The 19582-nt window shown below is 47.0% G+C and overlaps 1 protein-coding gene across 12 annotated transcripts in view; it reads right to left on the bottom strand.

Annotated features, from left to right (window-relative positions):
• Positions 1-789: 789 nt before the first annotated feature.
• The window catches only part of HIVEP3 (HIVEP zinc finger 3), a 276516-nt gene continuing 257723 nt past the window's right edge, over positions 790-19582 (bottom strand). For 11 of the 12 annotated variants that reach the window (XM_041129228.1, XM_030039183.1, XM_030039173.2 and 8 more), the window contains 3 exons: positions 18667-18765; positions 10116-11176; positions 790-7229 (listed from right to left, as the gene is read on the bottom strand). In XM_041129228.1, the coding sequence (XP_040985162.1) occupies positions 6336-7229; positions 10116-11176; positions 18667-18765 (2054 nt within the window). In that variant the 3' untranslated portion in view covers positions 790-6335. Of the gene's footprint in view, positions 7230-8134; positions 9590-10115; positions 11177-18666; positions 18766-19582 lie in introns of those variants that run through there. The other variant, XM_041129231.1, reaches the window with a different exon arrangement.

Genomic DNA, 19582 nt, shown 5'->3' with positions numbered 1-19582 from the left:
GGTCAGAAAGGTTGGGGTTCACAGGGGTGCTGGGGTGCAGCAAACCCCCGAGCTGCTCCCTGCTGGCAGGGCGAAGGGGCAAAGCGGGACGAGGAGGGGAGCAGATTCCCTTCCTGCTCCAAAATGACCTCTTCAGGGTTGCTTTCCCTCAGCTGGCCCTGTGCCGGGGTGCCCAGGCAGCGGGGCAGGCAGCACCCTGGCACACGAGTGGGGCAGAGGAGGGACGCAGTGGGGGGAAATGCCCAGACGTGCCGCGGAGGGCGAAGGACAGTCTGGAGGGGTGCGACAAGGAGGGAATGAGGAAAGCAGCCCCCTGGCTTTCTGGCAGGGCACGTTGCTTCACCTGGCAGCGGAAAGCCAGGCAAGACCCCTGCAGCGTATGCGGCCACCTCGGGATGCTGTGCAGCATCCCAGGTTTTGGGGGATCCAGCAAGGAAAGACGCTTCTTAAAAAAATCAAACCCAGCGATGCTTCCTGCGGATGGTCTCTGATCAGTGCACTGAATTCAGTCCGACCTTGGCAGAGCCCCATTGGAGCATCCACCACGTACCTTTGCTTCCCTACCTCTGCACTGCGAGGAGGAAACACTGAAAAAAACCTATATTCGTCGTATTTCTGTGATGGCAGCACTTTACATGCAACTGGGGTGTTTCAGCGGCGATTGCTTGGGAGGGGTGGCTGCAACTTAACACTGGTTTATCTGAAGTTGCCTCCATCATTTTACATCCCAGGTCCCTGACTGTGCTAAATAAAATGAAAATTAAAGACTGCCAGTCATGCAAGTAGTAATATGTTGGGACTTTAAAATTTATTCCAACATGCTATTTTTTTAAAAATACGCTCAGACTGAGCAGACAATCTGAGCTGTAGTAAAGGCAATATTATACTTGTAAAAACTTCTCATTCACAGTACAGATGTCATTTACAATAAGGGTCACAAACATCAAATACTGAGTATTTTTTCTTCTTTGTTTTTTTTTTTTTGTTTTGTGTTTTTTTTGTGTTTTTTGTTTGGTTTTGTTGTTTTGTTTTTTTTTTACATCAGACTGTGCTTTTACCTGCATTTTTTTGCACTGATATAACCATACAGACATTGCAAGATGCAAGTGTAGAAACTGGAGTTAAAATAAAATTACAGGCAAAACTACCAAATTACATTGTATGCTGTACATATTTACAGTACCTTTTTTGGAATGTATTGCCATTTTAAGAACATATAGAAACTTTCTACAGACTATTCCACTTACAGAATACATACACCTTTTAGAAAAAAAGGCAAATATTTATCTTACATGAGACCATGTATATTAAATTTGCGTACACATTATTATTATTATTATTATTTTTTACATTACATTTACTAAAGTGATCGTAAGTGCCATCATATCTCAGTAATGAAAACAGATTGGTTTTATGCCATCAGGACTGATTTTTTTAATTTTTTTTTTTATTTTTTGAAAATAATTTACAATATGGTTTTATTTGTAAATACTGTGCAATAGATGGAAATATTAAAAAAAAAAAAGAAAAGCACATGATGAAACCAAGTCAGCAAATGAAAAGCTATTGCAAGAACAGCAGAAAAGGGCTAGATCAAATTGTCCAGGATTTTGCATGAAAATTGGAATAATTTTAATGACTTCTGCGTGACCAAGTATATTGCTTGTTCAGGTGCCGTTTCTGTGGATTTAAAACAAAAACCAGGTAAAAGTGAAAGCTGGCTTAAGAGAAAACCAACTCTTTTGCAGATTTTTTGGTGGAGGTGAAAGAAAAGCGATGGGGAGGTGGCCAGTTGTGCCCGACATCGCTCCGATGGAGCCGATGGTCAACAACTGGAAGGGTGCTTGGACACGTCCCTCTGGTTGAGTGCAGTCGGCATCCCCCAGCTCTGCCCGCAGACATCTCCTGCCGCGTCCAGCTCCAGGGCTCGGCAAGCGAGCGGGCAGCGGGACCGACCGAGCGCTCGCAGCAAACCCCGGCAGCTTTGATGGGGCTCGAGCGAGAGCAGGGTTTGGGACTGGCGGGTGGCTTTTATCAGCGAGCCCGAGCACTGGCCGGGGAGTGGAACTTTATAGACACCAGGGTGAAAATGTCACCCCTTAGGAGCAGGTGATGAAATACATGTCCCAGTCATAAGCTGTAAAGTCACAGCTACTTCATCATTACTTTTAAGAGTTTTCTGCTGCAGTTCCTGGGTATCCAGCCAACAACCTGTGAATAATTAGAGCTGACAGAGACCTGCTTCAAGGCACGGGGTCATTTTTGGGAGCCGACTGCCCCCCTCTCCTCCTCCCATGGTCTGCTCGGTCCCGCAAGACGCTGAGCTCTGTAACCTTGATGAAAGAAGCTAAATTCATGCTTAAGCACAACGAAGTTACTGAAACTCCAGAAATGCTTAAGCCAACATACAAGTGCTTTATTAGCTCTGGATATAAGGCTTGGTACGTAACATGACTGCTTCGAGGAGTTATTTAAGAGCATGGGCCAAGTCCTCTGTGCAGAATGATTTCTTGGATGCCAGAGCATCCGTTTGCCATTGAGTACCTGCATTCATGGGAGCTACACAAACAGCTTACCAGGGAAGGAAATATCAGAGTAGGGTTTTGGCTGATTAACCAGCTACATAACAAAGAGCAGCAGCCAGTCTCTGGAGGCTATGTGCCTTCATGGACTATAAATTTAAGAACCTCTGCCATAAGAAAAGCAGAGGATTTTTATTTCCACCTGCCGATGAAGAGGAAGGGCTGGGCTCTGGTTTTTAATTTGCCTATTGGCATTCTTAATACATTCTCTTGCAAATAATACTGCTAACTGCTCTGCAAAGCGTCTGTACAGATACAAACTTAGCCACCTCTGCAGCCCTTGTGGAAAGTAAATCAGGATTATCCCTCTTTTGCAGACTGAACAGACACCCAGCGTGATATTAAAAGCTGTGACCTGCAAACAGCTTTCACCACGTGTGACACAGGGAAGTCAATGGCTGCTCCAGGTAGGAAAGGCAGCCACCAGTGAAGGCTGGGTCTTCAGCCCCGCTGTAAACAACGCACAACTCTGAAAATCAGTGGAGCGGCATCACTGTGCTCCTTGGGTGAGTATGAGGCAGAGGGGAGACACGATTTGCACAAGGGCATGCTATGGTTTCACAGCAGGGCTGGGGGTGCCCCTCGGGGATGCCCGCCCTGCCCACAGATGGAGATGCTGGTGCCGGCGCGGAGGAGGACACCCTTCCCACGGAGCTCTGAGCTGTCAGTGTGATAATTAGCCCTTAAATACAATTTTTTTTTTTTTTTGATCCTTTTTGCCTATCCAATAGGCCATATTGCGCCTGTTAGGTAAAGCGTGAAGCACCATTTCACTCCAGCCAGAGCCTCCCCTGCCGTGCCCGCAGCCGCTCTGCTAAGAAGCCGAACCAGGTCGAGACTCGGCACAGCCTTGGGGTTTTTTTGCCCATCTCCTGAGTTTTCAGCGGTCCCTGCATGCACCCGCTCCGTGGCTGCCAGGTGGTGGGCGTGGGAACTGAGCAGGGCCTGACCTGGGGAGCACCTCATTGCTGCACAGCCCTTTCCCAAACTCCTCTCCCCGCTTTTGTTTGGCTGCGGGCGAAGGCATCTGGATGGTCGCACACACCGCTGCCCCACGCAGCGCCAGCTGCCAGCCTGGATGCTCTGCAGCTGAGATGCAGAAAGCTTCAACTCATCTTGAGGTGCTGGAAAAGCTTTAAAAAATAATAATTAAAAAAAAAAATAAAGCACAATAACAAAAGCAAGAAACCAATGTAATGACTTCTGGGTTTTGCTGGGCCTTTTTTTTTTTTCTTCTGTCCAGAAATGACAGAGGGATCAAAAAAAAACCCAATGCAAAGTAACAACAGGTCAAGGATTAAAATACAGTTACAGAAAGAAGCCAAGCAAATTTGATCTAGCCCAAAGCTCATGTCAAATGCACCTAACAAAACCAGGATGCTGAGTGCACAACTGCTGCATTATTTTTCTTTATGTACAATTTCTATATATATATATATATATATATATTTAAAAAAAAATTAAATACAAAAAGCTACCGTGGAATAATGTTAAGTGTGTGACAAGGGCAAGGGGAAGAAAAATGGCAGAAGCCAGGAAGGTCAAAACCGTCACTAGATTTGGTGGATGGTTTCCAGGGATGCTCACACAGACCCTGGCTGAGCAGTCCACTTTGAGTCATCTTGATATTAAGCACACGCTTAAAGTCTGAGTAGGATTTAAGCTGGTGCTTAAGAGTTTCACTGAACAGAGTTGCTACACTGAACTGAACTCTCAGCCCCTTACTCCTGCCATGGGATCTGGCCAGGTTTGAAAGCAGGACCAGCTTCCAGGCTTGGGGCCAAAGAGGGGGAGATGGGAAAAAGGGAAACTTGATAAAAGTGCTAATTAAGGTATAAATGGGTTCTGGACATTGTTTCGGTCAGTGTCACAGCCTTAATGTTATTTCCATGATATCTTCTTTTGTACTTAATTCCCTTTACAAGAAAAGAAAAAAAAAAAAATCACAGAAGATTATTAAAAAATTTATATTATTTGCCCGTGAAACGGGAACAGTTCATAGCTCATCAAGTCTGGCAAGGAAATATGTTCTCATTCAGGGTTTTATTTGATTTCTTTTAATTTTTTTTTTTTTTTTTTTTAAAAAGTGTATTACGTACCCGATAAACTGGAACAGCTCTGAAAGAAGAAAGAACTGGTCCACTGGTTAAATATTTATATCTTTTTTTTTTTTTTTAAATAAAAAAAAAGAGGTTTGTACAGATTCCATAGACCAGAAAACCCTCTGAAGTAGTAAAGAGCCTGCTGTCTGCTAGGGCAAACATGTATCGAACATTTGTATTTTAAAAAGTATGCTAACGTGACAGAGAGGAATGGCTCCATTGGGTCTCTCTGTATTTGGTATCGTATCTATTGGCAGTAGAGGCCATTGCTCTGCTACGGATGGTCATAGTTAAAAATTTGCTCTGGAAAAAGTTACTGTGCATGCATAACAAGCTGACTGCAAACATTAACCACTCAGCATCATAACTTTTTTCTTCCAAAACACCAAAAAAGGGCCCATCTGCACAATAAGGACTACGTTTGCGACGTTCCGCTTAAATAAATAAATAAAAATTAAAATAAGACACAGAGTCACTCGTGAGTTACAGAGCCGCAGGCATGCAAACGAGCAGAGCACAAACTACTCCTGCATCCCTAGAGCTCAACGAAGCCAAACCAGCCAGGACAGAGCGGGGATGGGATGGAGGGAGCTTGTCCGCAACTAAAAAATTATGGAGGAAAAAAGGTTGCAAGGCTGAGTTTACTTCCACTCTTAGACCAAGGGAGGGTGTTTACAGAGGGCTTCCAAACCCCAGAAAAGAGGGGCTCTCAGGCACAGGCATGACTTTGCCGGGGCGACGTGGGGGGGCATCGCGGAGCGGCCGTGCGCGCGGGGAGGGGGCGCGGGATGGAAGGATTAAAGCAAGCAGGAGGCCGGCTCGTCCAGCGAGAGACACCATTCCTGGCACTGGGTCTACATTCGATACATTCCTATGTTCTTGAAGTTAAATCTTTGAAGAAGAACCTTTTTTTTTGTCCCTTTTTAGAAAAGTGCTTTGATGGGTTCTGCAGGAGGGAGGGATGCTCAAGATTAATTTTCTCTTTTGAGTGACAATTTCTCTCGCTGTGAATGAACCTCCCCCTACTCAAGGAAGTGCTAATTTCATTTACAAGTTCAGGGTAAACATGTTTTTCAAATGTAAAGCAGTCTCAACTGTTTAAAGCACAACCATAGGCAATCAGAGGGATGCAAGAAAAAAAAAAACAAGCACTTTGCGAGAATTAAATAAAGCATGTAATAAATACGAATCATAAACTTCTGTACACAGGAGCAAGGGTTTGGTTTTTTTTTTTAATCATTTAATCAATATAAAAAAGTTTTTCTGTTTTGTTTTTGTTTTCAGTGCATCTTCTTCCTCTTAAAATGCTTAACCCTTTCCTTTCTGCATCTCTCAGGCCCATAATTACGCACACCTAAATGGCAAAAAAGACAAGGTCTAACAAACCCCTTTCCAAAAAACTCTAAAAAAATATTCACAGCCTCAAACAGTTTTGTACATTTCAAGCAACAAAAGGTATAGAAAAAGGCACAAGTAACTGCATACATGTGGAGATAATACCAGACTGGGACAAAGAAAACCAGGAATCTTCCATGGGTTTGGTCATTCACTAGAGTGCTTCTTATAGCGATGATTATACTAAAGGAAATAGTGTTGAAAATGTCTGTTGATTTTACATAGGAAGCCTAAAGGTGGAATAGATGGTGGAGGCTTAAGTACTTCCCGTGTTTTCATCCACCTTTTTTTGAGTTTGACCTAAATCTGCGTGCTCTAGCTGTGGACTGCTCTTCCTGGAGGTTCCCCCTTGGCGACTGGGCTCTCCGGAGAGGTTTCTCCTCCGGACGGAGAACGGCTGGGCGTGCGAATGGCTCGATGAGGGCTCTGAGAGGCAGCCGGTGCTGCTGCTTCGGTCCAACGGCTGGGAGGGGAGATCTGAGATGAAAGTGCAGGATGATTCAAAGGAAGTGCTCGAGCTGCCAGATTGCTTCTTGCCCGGTTTTTTCAAGGGTTCTTCCCCGCTTGTCGAAGGCTTTGGAGAGTGCTCGTCGGTTGTGCTGGGGCTGGCTGGGGATGCCGAGCAGCCTGCCTGCTCCGCATGGCTAGACTCAGCGAACATTTTTACCCTGTATTCCTCCTGGTCTGTCTTTTGCTGAAGCTCACTAGTCCTCATTTTCTCTTCTAAGCAACCACTGCTCGCAAGCTCTGGGGACAGCGTGTATTTAGAAACCTTTGCAACCGGGGAGACAGATGCCGACGATGGCTCCCGTGGGACCTGTGGTTCCTCGTCCCTCTTGGGAGCCCGGCTGAACTCGGTGAAGCTGCTGCCACCAGAGGCAAAGTATCCCGCTTGCAGGGACACAACTGAACTGGGCACCAAGCTGGGATGGGTGCTTGGCCTCGCCTGGACCATCTGGATGCCCCCAATGGGAATCATAGGATACGGGGTCCTCGTGAGCTGCTGCGAATGCAACGGGAGATGGCTGAAGACATTCTCCTCCCCTCGGCTGGGAGCATGGACATGTATTTCATGAGGTGCCTGCAAGGGTCTGGAGCAGACAGGCTGCGTGATGCCAGGTGAGCATGTTGGGCTTCGTGGTTCTATCTTCTGCACCGGAGAGGGAAAAGAAACAGCTGAATCAGTGCAAGGTAAAAGTTACAGCATTAGCATCATTAATGCTCACTGTAAGTATTCGTTTTCTTAACATTTTATTCTAATTTGAGGGAGATCAATCAATTGAGGAAGATTTGGACTCCCAAACCTTTAAGGTAGGGAGCAACACAACCCACGGTGTTTGCCTTCTGGGTACAAATATGCCCACAGCCTGTTGGGGCACAGATCCAGGGCTTTGGTTCAGGCTTGGATCATTACAAAATCATAGAATGATTTGGGTTGGAAGGGACCTTTCAAGGTCATCTAGTCCAACCCCCCTGCGATGAGCAGGGGCATCTTCAACTAGATCAGATTGCTCAGAGCCCCGTCCAACCTGACCTTGAATGTTTCCAGGGATGGGGCATCCCTGGAATGCCCCTCTAGGCAACCTGTTCCAGTATTTCACCACCCTCATCATAAAAAATTTCTTCCTTCTAGCTAGTCTGAATCTACCTTCTTTTAGCCTAAAACCATCACCCCTTGTCCTATTATCAGAGTTGCCTCTGAAACCCTGGCAGAGGATGCCAGTGTTTCCTGCCATCCAAGCTGCTTTGGATCCCTTCCAGTACATGGGGTTTCTGAGAGCCCAGAATAATGTTCTTTATTTTTACTGTACTTTCTTAAAGCAGGATTACATCCTTACAGCTGCTACTTGCAAGGATGTTTTGGACCAAGCGAGAGATAGCATTAACTCTCGTTTGAGACAAAGCACACCCGTCAGTGTGGTCCCCACCACCACCCTCATGGTGTGGTCTGTAGAAATCAAGGGTTAAGACCCTACCATTTTACCTGTTCCTCTTTCTCTCTCGGTGCTTCACATAGTTTCCTAATGTACATCATGGAGAGATATGTGGCTAAACAGAAATGGATTAATTAGTGATGAGGTTATAACTAAACCCTTAAACAGGACTCCCAAGAAGAGGAAGCAATAGAAACTGCAACCAACTTTCCATTAAGATGGGGTTAGCTATAAAATTTGAGGATTCACTGGAGGGCATATTTCTTTGTAGGATTATGGAGAATTGCCTGACCCTGCGAGCTGGATCTCCATGAAGAGGCAAGAGGAAAGCAGCAAAAGAGAACAGAAGAGAGAGAAAGCAAGAGCCACTGAAGTTAATGTATACTTGGTCAGAAGTTACAAGCCCAAAGACTTGCTAAATCCCACTTATCCACACGAAATCTTGGCAGAATCACTATAGGGAGGCTGGGAAACCCCCAAACAAATCATCTCAGTGGTGCAACAGCCACCAGAAGGAGAGACTACCTACAGCAAGAGCCAGTGCGAAGAAAGATGGTCATGGTCAGGCCTGATGCACAGACTTGGCAGAAAGCCTTACACTGAAGGTAAGCTAAGATTGTTTCTAAGTAATGCATAGAGCACCAGTTTTGAGCACAGAGCTCCGTTTGGGATCTGATAAATCCACCTCTGATCTTTCTGTCTCTTGTAGCCTTACCAGGAACATAATTTTGCAATGAAAGCCCAGCTGTCCAGCTTGCTGATAAATGGAAATTTTCCCAGTTAGGTCTTTATTGTTGCTTTGGAGGCACATGAGAAAAGCAACAGTGGTGACTTTGGGTGCATAAAAGGAATAGGAAAATGGAGCAAAAAGGTATGTGTATGAGAGTGTAAGTTAAAAGGTGTGAACGGGCACATAAGCGGGAGTATACAATATTGTTTCCTACTGTGGACTAGGCAGCTTAGGGGATTTGCCACAAGTAGTGGCAGTGGGCAGTTTTCCTGACAGAGATGCTTCAGAGTTGAAGGACGGGGGTTTCCACAGCCCTGAGATTCACCACAAGAAGTTAATTGACAGGAAAGGGAAATAGCATTAAAGTAAGCAAAAGTTTGGACCTAAAACAAAGGATAGTCTCTGAGAAGGTAAGACAAACACTCATAGTGGAAAGCAGAAGGAAGACAGCACCAGAAGACGGTACGTTATCATAGACATGGAAGAAACGCACACTGGGCAGCGTGGCTTTTCTGGAGAAGACCTGGGTCAGCATCTGCCGTGACAGGTTCTCCAGAGGTTGTATAAAGGCCTCTCTCTTCCCAGTGCAGTCCCTAAGGGCTCGAGTCTCTCCTCACACCAGTTTCACAGCAGAGCAACTCCAGCAACTGAATCTCATGTTCATCAGCATAAATTACAGGAGAGCCAGGCACTTCAGTAGAAATGGGAAACGTTCCACCAAACCCGACGTCTAATTTGCCTGTAGCAGTGGGAGGAACATGCAATTTTCCTTTACCCATAGGATTTGATATGTCCAGCAGAGAGATTAAATAATTTTCTGGACCCAGTGGGAAACACCTCTCTGTGCTGAAGAGAGAAGCGAGATGAAATCAGAGATGTCCAAACAAACATTTCTCAGCAGTTAATCTAACAGAGCTGGCTGCGTATATACGTAGCCCAGGAGCCAGCAATAGAGTGCAATGGCTAGTTCAGATCTGGTCCAGGTCACTGACCAGTGAAAAATGGTCACAGCTTCATCCCAGCTGGTGAGATCTCAGAAGTGGGTATGAAATTCCCAGGGGAAAAAAGCCTCTCAGTGACAACTAGTCATTGTTAAGCGGTCATCCTTACTGCTTGTCTCAGCAGGAGACTGGTTGGGTCGGGATTTTAAATAATCCCTTGGAGAAGGGACAACATTATTTCTCTTCAACTGAGATGGGCAGGACCAAAATGGGTGCAAAACCCATTGCTGTCCGCTGTCATTTTTCTCTGGGTTACCTGTGACATTGGTCACAGTCAGAGTCACTGTGCACTTCTGTATTGCAACCCTCATTAAAAAACATATCAGAGAACACACTGCAGGGACTAGAAAGCAAGAGGGTCTTGAACTTACCAGCTTGGACTCGTAGAGCTGTACATTTTTGCCAAAGAACCTGTGAGGTAGAGGCATCGAAGATAATATCCCGTGCTGGGCTTGATATGAGCTTTGAACTTTGTCATCTGCTGCTGATTTGCTAGTACCAGGCAAGTCCTCCTTCCCAGGGGATGGATACCTAGACGACTCTGAACAGCCTGGAGACGAGACTTTCTTCAGCGATAAATATCTGACTGATGACATCTCTCTGCTCGGCGATGAGTGCCTCACAGGGGAGACTTCTCCCTCTGGTGGAAGGTATGTTCTTGGGGACAGCTCTCTTCTAGGGGAAAGATGCCTGCTGGGCGACAGCTCAAGTCTTGGTGACACACATCTCAGTGGAGATGCCTCCCTCCTAGGAGAGACGCGCTGGCAAGGAGACAACCCTCTCCCTGGAGACAGGCACCTCAGAGAAGACAGTTCTCCAGTTGGCGAAAACCGTTTCGGTGAAGTTTCATTTTTGGTTAATAGGTGCTTTCTTGCTAGCATTGGTCTGCTGCTGCCACCACCTCTGCCAGAGTCCTGGCTCGGAGACCACCTTTTTCTTGGGGAGGTGTCTTTTGAGGTTGACAGGTCCATAACTAAGGACATCTGTGGCCTTGTGACAGACTCTCTTTCAGCAGAAGCCAATTGTTCGGTGGAGGTCAAAGCTGGTCTGTGGAGACTCAAGAAGCTGTGGCACACAGCAATGTCACTGCTGTCTGCTGACCACTTTGTTTCCAGTCCTGAGGAGGAGGCCTGCTGGCCTTCACCTACTTTTTGGCTGCTGGAAACAGTTTCTTGGGCTACGGACAATGATATTTCGGTGCCTTCCTCTTGAGACGATGGAGAGCCACCTGAAGAGTGCATTGGAAGGGTGCTATGCTTGCCTTCCGGCAACTTTAAAGGTGGCTCATCTTGGCTCTCCTCTTCCTCCTCATCTTCCTCATCTTCATTGTCATCATCATCGTCAGATTCCTCTAGGTCTGAAAACTGGTGTTCCTCAATTGGCTCAGATCCCTCCCGCCCCTCAGAGTCCTGGAATAGGTCTTCACTGGTTCCTGAAGGGATGGGCAAACACAAAACAGAGAGTGTAAAGCACACATACAGGGACTATTTTTGTGCTAAATCTGCTCAAAAGTTCTAAGGGGACAAGAGGAGAGAGGACCCAGCTATTTCCAAGATCTGAGCATCTCGTGCTTTAAAGCCTGCAGTCTTGCCCTCTGTGCCAGCTCCACTCCTGATGGTCCCAGCAGATCCCAGTGAATCTCACCATTGGGACCTCCCGCTCTACCCTGATTTTGGTTCCAGCCATTGCTCCGTCAACACATGCAGCCATCGGTCCCTGCTTCTGCTGTACACCTTCACACCCCCTGCCTGCCTTTCTCTAGAAATGCAAAAAAGGCTCTTAATAGATGAGGATAACAGCAGCACTATCATCCTTTGGTGGGCTTTTTATGACCATTTGTTGCAATGGTACCTACAAAATATCTACAGCTGCCAACGTACAGGAAAGTTGCTAGGATGACTGCTCCCATCCTCCACATCTTGGGCCTTCTCCTGCCTAGATTACATGATGGTTAAACATTAGCAAGACAAGACTTATATTAAAAAGCAAACAACAGAGTTGGAAGAACCTCTGTGGATTTTCCCTTATTTTGATAAATTCTAGCTATGACGCAGACACTTCTTTATGGCAGAGGTTTTTGCTGACTGTCTGTGGAGGGCCTTGCACAGGGATGCTTTGTGAATAAGAGCTTGTAAACAGCAAGGAGTATACAAAAAGCAAATTCTAAAGGATTTGAAATATATCTGCAGGCAAAAAAACAGCATCTCTCTTCTACTTTTAAGGGCCAGCAGAAGCTTTCTGAGATCAGTACCAAGCTCCCAAGCAGATTGCTGCTGGCTCACCTGCTGCTCTGCTCTGCACTGAGAAAAATCTACATTTCCCCATGCCAGATGTGCAGTGATCCTGGCAGAAATGCAAGCTCAGCCTGAAGAGGTCCATCGGGAGCAGCCACTGGATGTCACTGTAGCTCAACAAAATTGCAGTCAGGAGGCTTTCCTGCAAATGCCCACTGCTCTGGAGGGGCTAATAAAATAGCAGTTTCTCAAACTCTGTTTGTGCCAAGCACCAAGATGATGGGTGCAGAGCTGCTGGGACACGCTTGGTCCCTGGCTTTGGAAGGAGAACGCCTGGATGCTGCTTTGACACCTGTGTGAAGCCCAGTAACTAATTGCAGCACTGCTGGCCTCCTTTCCCCATCAGTTCAGCCTAGGACACTGTTTCTCCTCTGATGAACACGGAAATGGTTTTCCATTTAGAGCTGCCATCTGTCAGCGGGACGAGCCGGAGGGGAAATTAAATGGAGCTAACACTGAGGCTGGACCACACCTGCCTGCAGCAGGCAGGGTGGTTTTCAGAAGGGGACATGGCCACACAGTGAGAAGTCACTATGACCTATGGATAAAAAGTCTAATTTTGTTTACTTTGAATAACAGGGCCTTACTAATAAATGCTCATGAAGTATTTGGCATTACCAGTGAAATAAGACATGTATTTTACCAAGGCTGATTATCCATCCAAGACTCAACCTGAAATGAATCTCATTTGCTCCTCACCCCATTTCAAAAGTACCTGTTAACTAGTCCATAAAGCGAGACCTACTGCAGAACTCCTACAGCATCGAGTTGAAGTCAGCAGCTCTCCACCAAGAGGCTGACTTGCATTGTGAAATGCTTGTATAATGATGGTGTTTGCTGGACCCAGGATCCAGTGGTGGGTTGTTTGCAAACTCCCAAAGGAACTGAGTTCAGAACAAATATTATTGCAAAGGACCAGTTCTCCCAGCCATAGGGTGAACTGTGCATATTTCTTGCTTGGAAAAGGAATGCATTTCACTACCAGAGCTGTGAGCTAGTCCCTGTCTCTGGTTTCAGGATTTGACATCTATGGGCTTCGGGATGGACAGGCAGCTATAGCCTCAGCCTCCACTGCATGGCTCTGAGAGCCTTGTCCCGTGTGGTCTCCTTTTTTGGCCCCAGTCACACAATGGACAGGCACTGGCCAGGACAGAGAGCAAGGTTAGAAGTATGGAGTGAGGGAAACATGAAGCCAGCTCCTCAATGGGGAGTTGTTTACATTTGCCACCAAGGGAAACATTTCAGCGAGTCCTGGGACAGCCCAAAGGGAATTTGCTTTGGCTTCCTAACACGCTTCTTGCAGGCAGAAAGAGAGTTCAGACCTGAGCCCTGGCTTCTTGCAACTGAAATGCATTTTGCTGAGCTAATGGGCAGAGAAAGGGCAAGTCAGGAGAAGACAGGGAGGGAGGGAGAGATGGAAAAAGGAAGGAGAGAGGGAGCTAGTGAAAACATGCCCTGTCGATGGCTTTGTCTGAGGGTTGCATATCATTACACATGTGTTATTCTAAGGTTATTCCACCAAACTAGTGCAATCACACCAAGCAAAACCAATGCACAAGAGAAGAATTATACTCCAATCTCCTTTTATAGTAACTCTCCTTACTTTCTCCTGCCCCTTAAATAGAAATAAAAACAATCAAGTGAAATATAACTCTAGTTTAAAATAATCCAGGGAGTTTTAGGAATTGCTGCTCCCTCCCTGTCTGCCCCCAAAGGAAAGCACGACGATCTTCCTGTGCTGGTTTGTGTCACATGGAAATAGTCTTTTTTTTTTTTTAGTTCTTTTTTTTTTTTTTTTAATTAAAATAGTCTTTGCTAGGCTCTGCTCTGAGCCTCTTTGCAAAGAAGAGAGAAGACGCTTAGTGGTTACACAGGGAAAGGCTCGGGGGAAGGCTCGTTGCAATCCAGTACTCTGAGAACAGGGGATGTGTGCTACAGCTGTGATCTCTGATTTCTTATGTACCTTTCTGCCATTTTTATGTTATTTTCTCATCTATCCAAATAACCCCAACCATTACAGTACAAAATACGATTTTCTGACCATCTTCTTGGCTGTTTTATTTAGTATTTACTTAGCATTTGTGAGCAATGGGCCTCCTTACTTATGAGGCAGAATATTTGAAATTTCAGCAGAAGTCCAGTGTTAGCTTTAACCAGGTGAAAAAGAAGCTGGAAGGAAACAAAGGAAAAATCCTCTGATACCACGCCTTCCCGTTTTCACCTTTCTGCATTCCTTCCTGGCAGACCGTCCCCTTTACACAAACACAAATGGTCTTCATCAATGGGAGGAAATGGGGACTGTATATTTTTTGTAATTCTAAAATTACATGGATTGCTTGCATAATGCAATAAAGTCCAGACAGCGCAACACATTCCAGTGAGCAGCCACGCAGCCAACAGCAACAACAGGAGAGGAGTCCCTTCCGAAAGCTAATGGGTTCCTGTCCTCTGCAGTCCAGGTAGGGCCTTTCCTTGCTGGGCTTAGTAGGTGACCAACCACCACGTGCTCAGCCACAAGCAGTCAGGGACCAACGAGTTAATGATAGTCCCCAAAAAAGTCCCCCAGCTGATGGTCCCATCCTTTCCGCTGAGTGCTCTCTCAGCTGACCTGGGGATGCAAGGCAGACCTTTCTTGGCCTTTTGTTTAGACCTACTCTTTTCATGAGGCCAAAGGCTGAGACCAGCTCAGCCTCACCACCTGCCAGACCCCCATCTTCACAAGCAGAGTGCTCCCATCAGCTGAAAGCCTGGACTGGCTTTCACACTGCTTGCACAACACGCTGCTGAGTGCGCTACTATTAACCCTGTATGAGCCCGGGGATGAATGACTGAAGGAAATCATGAACGAAAGCATTCCCCTGGACTAGCGAAGTGAGCCCTTGCGGTCTGTCCTCAGAAGCCTGCAATTACATGTAACATAAATAGGACTTCTGATATGCAGGTTTTCAAAAGTGACACTCAATTAATATGATTCATTAGTTCTAATTGACTATAATGGAAAGGTTTAAAATAACAGTTGTTCTTTTCAGAGTCATGCAACCAACATTTCAGGAGCCACTTTCCTCTTTCCCTATCTAGCTTTGATCTGCAGAAGCACCACTGACAGGTGGTATAACAGCAGAGAGGGATTTCTGGAGACATCATCTAATCAATTATTTTAAGTGAGTTCCTGGGCTGAAGGAGTTCTCCAGCAGTCCCACACGGGAGCAGCCTCCCGCTGCTAACACCATGCCAACACTTTTCCCTTGGGGCGGCTACTGCAAAATCCCTGACTAGGTTTTCTGTTGGCCATGTCCTCCTTTGGAAAGGCCACGGCCAAGTACAGCATGTCTCTGCCTGATCGAAAAGTTGCTCTGAAGAGCTGGAGAAAAGCCAAGTTCAAGCAGATTTAAAAGGAAACAAGCCATCCCTTGAGACAAAGCGGCACACCGTCAGCCAGGTCAGATATCCTTAGCCTTGGCTAGATGTTTATGCTGTGTGGCCTGGGAGAGCCCTTTGTGCATCCCTGTACATGTCAGGAAAGGCACTGTGAGAGGGGGCACAGGTGTCTGGTAATGCCATAGGGCTCGCTCTTTCTCCCAGGTCCTCGTCCCCTGACTGCCCAGGTGACTACACCTGGCCTGAACCAGAACCCAAGCCTGAAAGGGCATGGTACCATTGCACTGGGGGATCACTGGGGTTTGGAACTGGTTAACCAGTAGGACTTCTCTGATATCTCCTACAGGTTCTCTGCTGGCAAGTTGAGCCGTGGTCTCTTCAGGTCAAGGACAGTCACATCAGCCCTCCAAGCCACACTTGTCCCAGGACAGTGACCCAAGCCCTGCAGCCTCATCAGATTGCTCTGCATCTGCACCTCTGTGCCTCCAAAACAGGGTGGCCACATCCAACCTCCTCTGCAGGAATGCTAATTCCCAAATTGTGCTTAGCATTTTTTTTGAAGTGTGGTAGATGGCCTGAACCACAGATGTCTTGTTGATCCCTCCTGCAGTTTAAGTTGAGACAATGGCGTGCCAGTCCCTGCAAATGTCCGCAGCACAGTTTAATTAACCAGCATGGAGATAGCCCAAGGATACAGCACACAGCGGGGGACAGCATTTCTGAGCTTCGATATCCAAAAACTGAGACTTAAAGCATCTCAGGGGTCCCAGCGGCCAGGGCTGCCCGGCCGGCACAGCATCCCCAGCCCTGTGAACCACCTGCGCCGCAAGCTCCCTCCACGGCACGAAGGGCTGCAGCCTGCAGCAGAGCAAACCCCATTCCCACCACGGGCTACGTAGGGAAACACACTTAGTGATTTTTAATTACCTAGGAAGCAGGAAGCGTGTGACACTGCCCATGTCCCGGGAATCAGTCCCTTTCCCAATAAAGCCTCTGAGGGACTTGACCTCAGCAGGGAACCGGGGTGATAAGCGCTGTTTGTTGTTCCTGCCGAGTTAACATTCCCTGGCTCACAGTGCTGTCTCCAGAACTTGCTCAGCTGATGTTCACTTTATAAAAATAACCGTGGCGCCATGTGTTTTATGAAGTTCATTTTAACCCATTGTCAACAAACCCTTGCGGGCTGTGGCAGAATGAATCCCAGGGATGGGGGAATCAAAATTGTTTGGGGTGAGACGGGGATGAAACAGGAAACAGGGAAAAAAAAATGCTGAAGACAGCCACAAGAGCTGCTTTCATGCTGGGATTTCTGGGGTGGCAGCCAGGAAGGGTCAATGGTGTCATGACCAGCCTGCAATGCAATGCAAACAGAAAACACCACCCTGCTCCGTGGCACTAAGTGTTTTATCCAGGAATAAACACACTGTGACAGAGACAGACCTGTGCTCCCAGAGCCTCTCTTCCCTCTATAGCTGCTGTGTGCAGTGTTTCCTATAAATACAAACAACCTGCTGAACACAAATGCAGATGAACCAAAATTTCATGAGGACTTGAGATCTGCTACCCCTAAGGCTTCTTCCCCATCATTCCTGCACTGCGGCTCCAGCCCCAAATACTCAGGGTCTTACTAAAGGAAACAGAATAACAATTGTAAAAACATCTAACTGTTCCCTGGAGACACATAACCTAACCCTTCACAGCTGTCGGAGCGCAGCCTCCAATAATTTGGGTAAAATATCTTTTTCTAGCTCAAACAGCTAAGTATACATGAGACTTCCCCACGTTCCTTCATCTCCCAGCTTGGAGATCTTCCTCACCTTTCCCTCAACATTTCTGAAGGAGACAGGAGTGCTTATGGTCACCACACTCCTGCCTGATGCTGCCCAGCCTCCCAGGAGATCTGCTTCTCGGGATGACTTCAGGGAAATTCAGCTGCAGATACTATAAACCAGGGCGGAAATTACTAAATAAGAGAGTCATGCGTCCTTCTCAAAGAACAGACAGACTCCTGAATTTACAGAGCCTTGGACAGATTTTGTGTGTGTGTGTTTGTGCATAAGTAGATGAAAGAAATAAGCAGGTGAGTCAAGGTAAATGTATCTTCTTGTAAAGCACTCAGAATAATGCCATTATATGCCAAAGCACCATGTTATTTTAGTTTTGCTGGCTCTTTCCCTACTGAGAAATCTTCCAGATCATTTCTGACCTGGGTAATCCACCTTCATCCTACACATGGAAAAGATGCATAAGAGTGAGGGATGAGGGAAGCAGCTGCCTCCATGCCGCTCACACCCCATCCTGGTACGCTGAGGTCTCCAGCAGTGGTGCAGCGTCCCGGCTGGGTCTGCCTGCAGAGATGGGGGCAGCTCATGCATGCACCAGTCCCTCCAGACGCAGCCCGCGTTTGCACTGGTAATTTGGAGTCTCCTGGCATCAGCCAAATACAGTAAGATAGGCAGGTCCCTAGAAGATGATCCTTATGGAAAAGTCCTTCTCTGGAGGCCCTTTCAAGAGGAAGGTATCCCCCAAATTATTAATACTCCTGCATTGCTGGAGTGCATCCCCTCTGCACGATCACCACAACCTGCACAGGCCACGCACCAAAGGGTCACCCCACACTCATGCACTTCAGCTCCAGTAAAATATGCTGTCCGGGTGCCAGGACTGATTTTTCTCCTTCACCCACCAGACTGTGCTTGCAGCAGCAAAGTGGGGGTTCACAGCCTCATGCAATGCATCCTCAGGGGTGGGTCTCATTTTGGTGCTTAGGAGACTCCCTATGCAGCCAGGAGAGACCCAGGTTCTTCCAGAGCATAGCAGTCAGGCTCCTGAACTCCCTGCTAGAGATACCGCAAAATACCAAGAAGCACCTTCTCATGCTACGGATCCACTATTTATTATTATGTATATAGCCCACATGCAGAGCACTGGGCCAAATGCAGGATGCTCCCTACCCGTCTGTTTACTCTTGCCTCTGTCTGCAGCCAGCCAAAATACTTCAGACAAACACGCACAACCCCCAGCAGGGAGACACTGGCTCACAGACTGTCCCACGGATGCAGACTCCCAGGATGGCCCCGTAACCCACCCCATGCAAGCAGAAATCCCCTCTTGGGGGCTGGAAGGAGCCTGGGGTGAACAAAACTGCTCCACATCTTTGAAAACATGTTCTGCGGAGCATGTTTCCTGCCTGAATGGGTACTGCCCTCTCTTAGCAGCAATAGCAGGTTTATAACGTGAAAGATTTTACCTTCTTCGGCTTCCAGATCCACCAGTGAAGATACCAACACGCCCATCTCCTGACATTTTTTGCTGTGGGCCTTTGACTTCATATGTTTAGTCAGATTCCCTGAAAAGAAGCAGAAAACATATTTCGGTCAATATGGCTCTTTTTTTCTTTTTTTCTTTTTTTTTTTCATTTTGCAAGGTCTGCAGTAACAAGTTAATAATTCGGCTCTGAACAGGACAAAGGAGACCTCTGACTTTCCCCAAACCACTATTCATAGCAAATACCCCATGACACAAGGCTATGTCCTCCCTTTCATTCCTTTGCTGCTGCACTGGGGTAGAAGAGGAGGTGCTGGCAGGGTTGTGCAACCTTTCAGGTGTTGCACAACCCAAAAAAACAGTCGGGGTACACATTTGGGTTTGGGGGGAAGAAAAGTTCTGGACTGCTTTCAGCTGTGATGGTGCAGCAAATAAAAATGGTAGGAAAGCAGGGAAGAGAAACACATCTCAATCTAGCATCACCTCCCACCTCATCCCAGCACACAGGGTCACCTGCCCAGAGGTGAGGAGCTCCTTAGCACCACAGGGCAGACTGGTACTACCAAAATGAGTGCTCGAGATGCCAGCAACAGGGATAAACCCTACAGTCACCCTCTCCCTGCTACTGGGATGGCTCAGTTGCTCTGGCATGCACCGAAGTGCCAGGCAAAAGTTCTCAGCTCCCTGGGGCAAGTGGAGTCACAGATACCCTCTGAAGCCCTGTGCACCAGGGTCTGGCAGCACTGAGGCAACCTGCTGATGGGGCTTCCTCGGGGTGGGATGGAAAGAGCAGCCCCTGCGAGGGGGAGTCTGGGATGTGGAGGCTTGGTTACTGGTCTGAGACAGTGTGATGGGATAACTCGTGGGCATGCCAGCCTCTCAGGACACCTCTCTAATTC

Source organism: Aquila chrysaetos, chromosome 16 (genome assembly GCF_900496995.4).
Source record: "Aquila chrysaetos chrysaetos chromosome 16, bAquChr1.4, whole genome shotgun sequence".
Classification (NCBI taxonomy): domain Eukaryota; kingdom Metazoa; phylum Chordata; class Aves; order Accipitriformes; family Accipitridae; genus Aquila; species Aquila chrysaetos.
The sequence above is the reverse complement of the archived record's forward strand: the minus strand, read 5'-3'. Positions and strand labels throughout refer to the sequence as shown.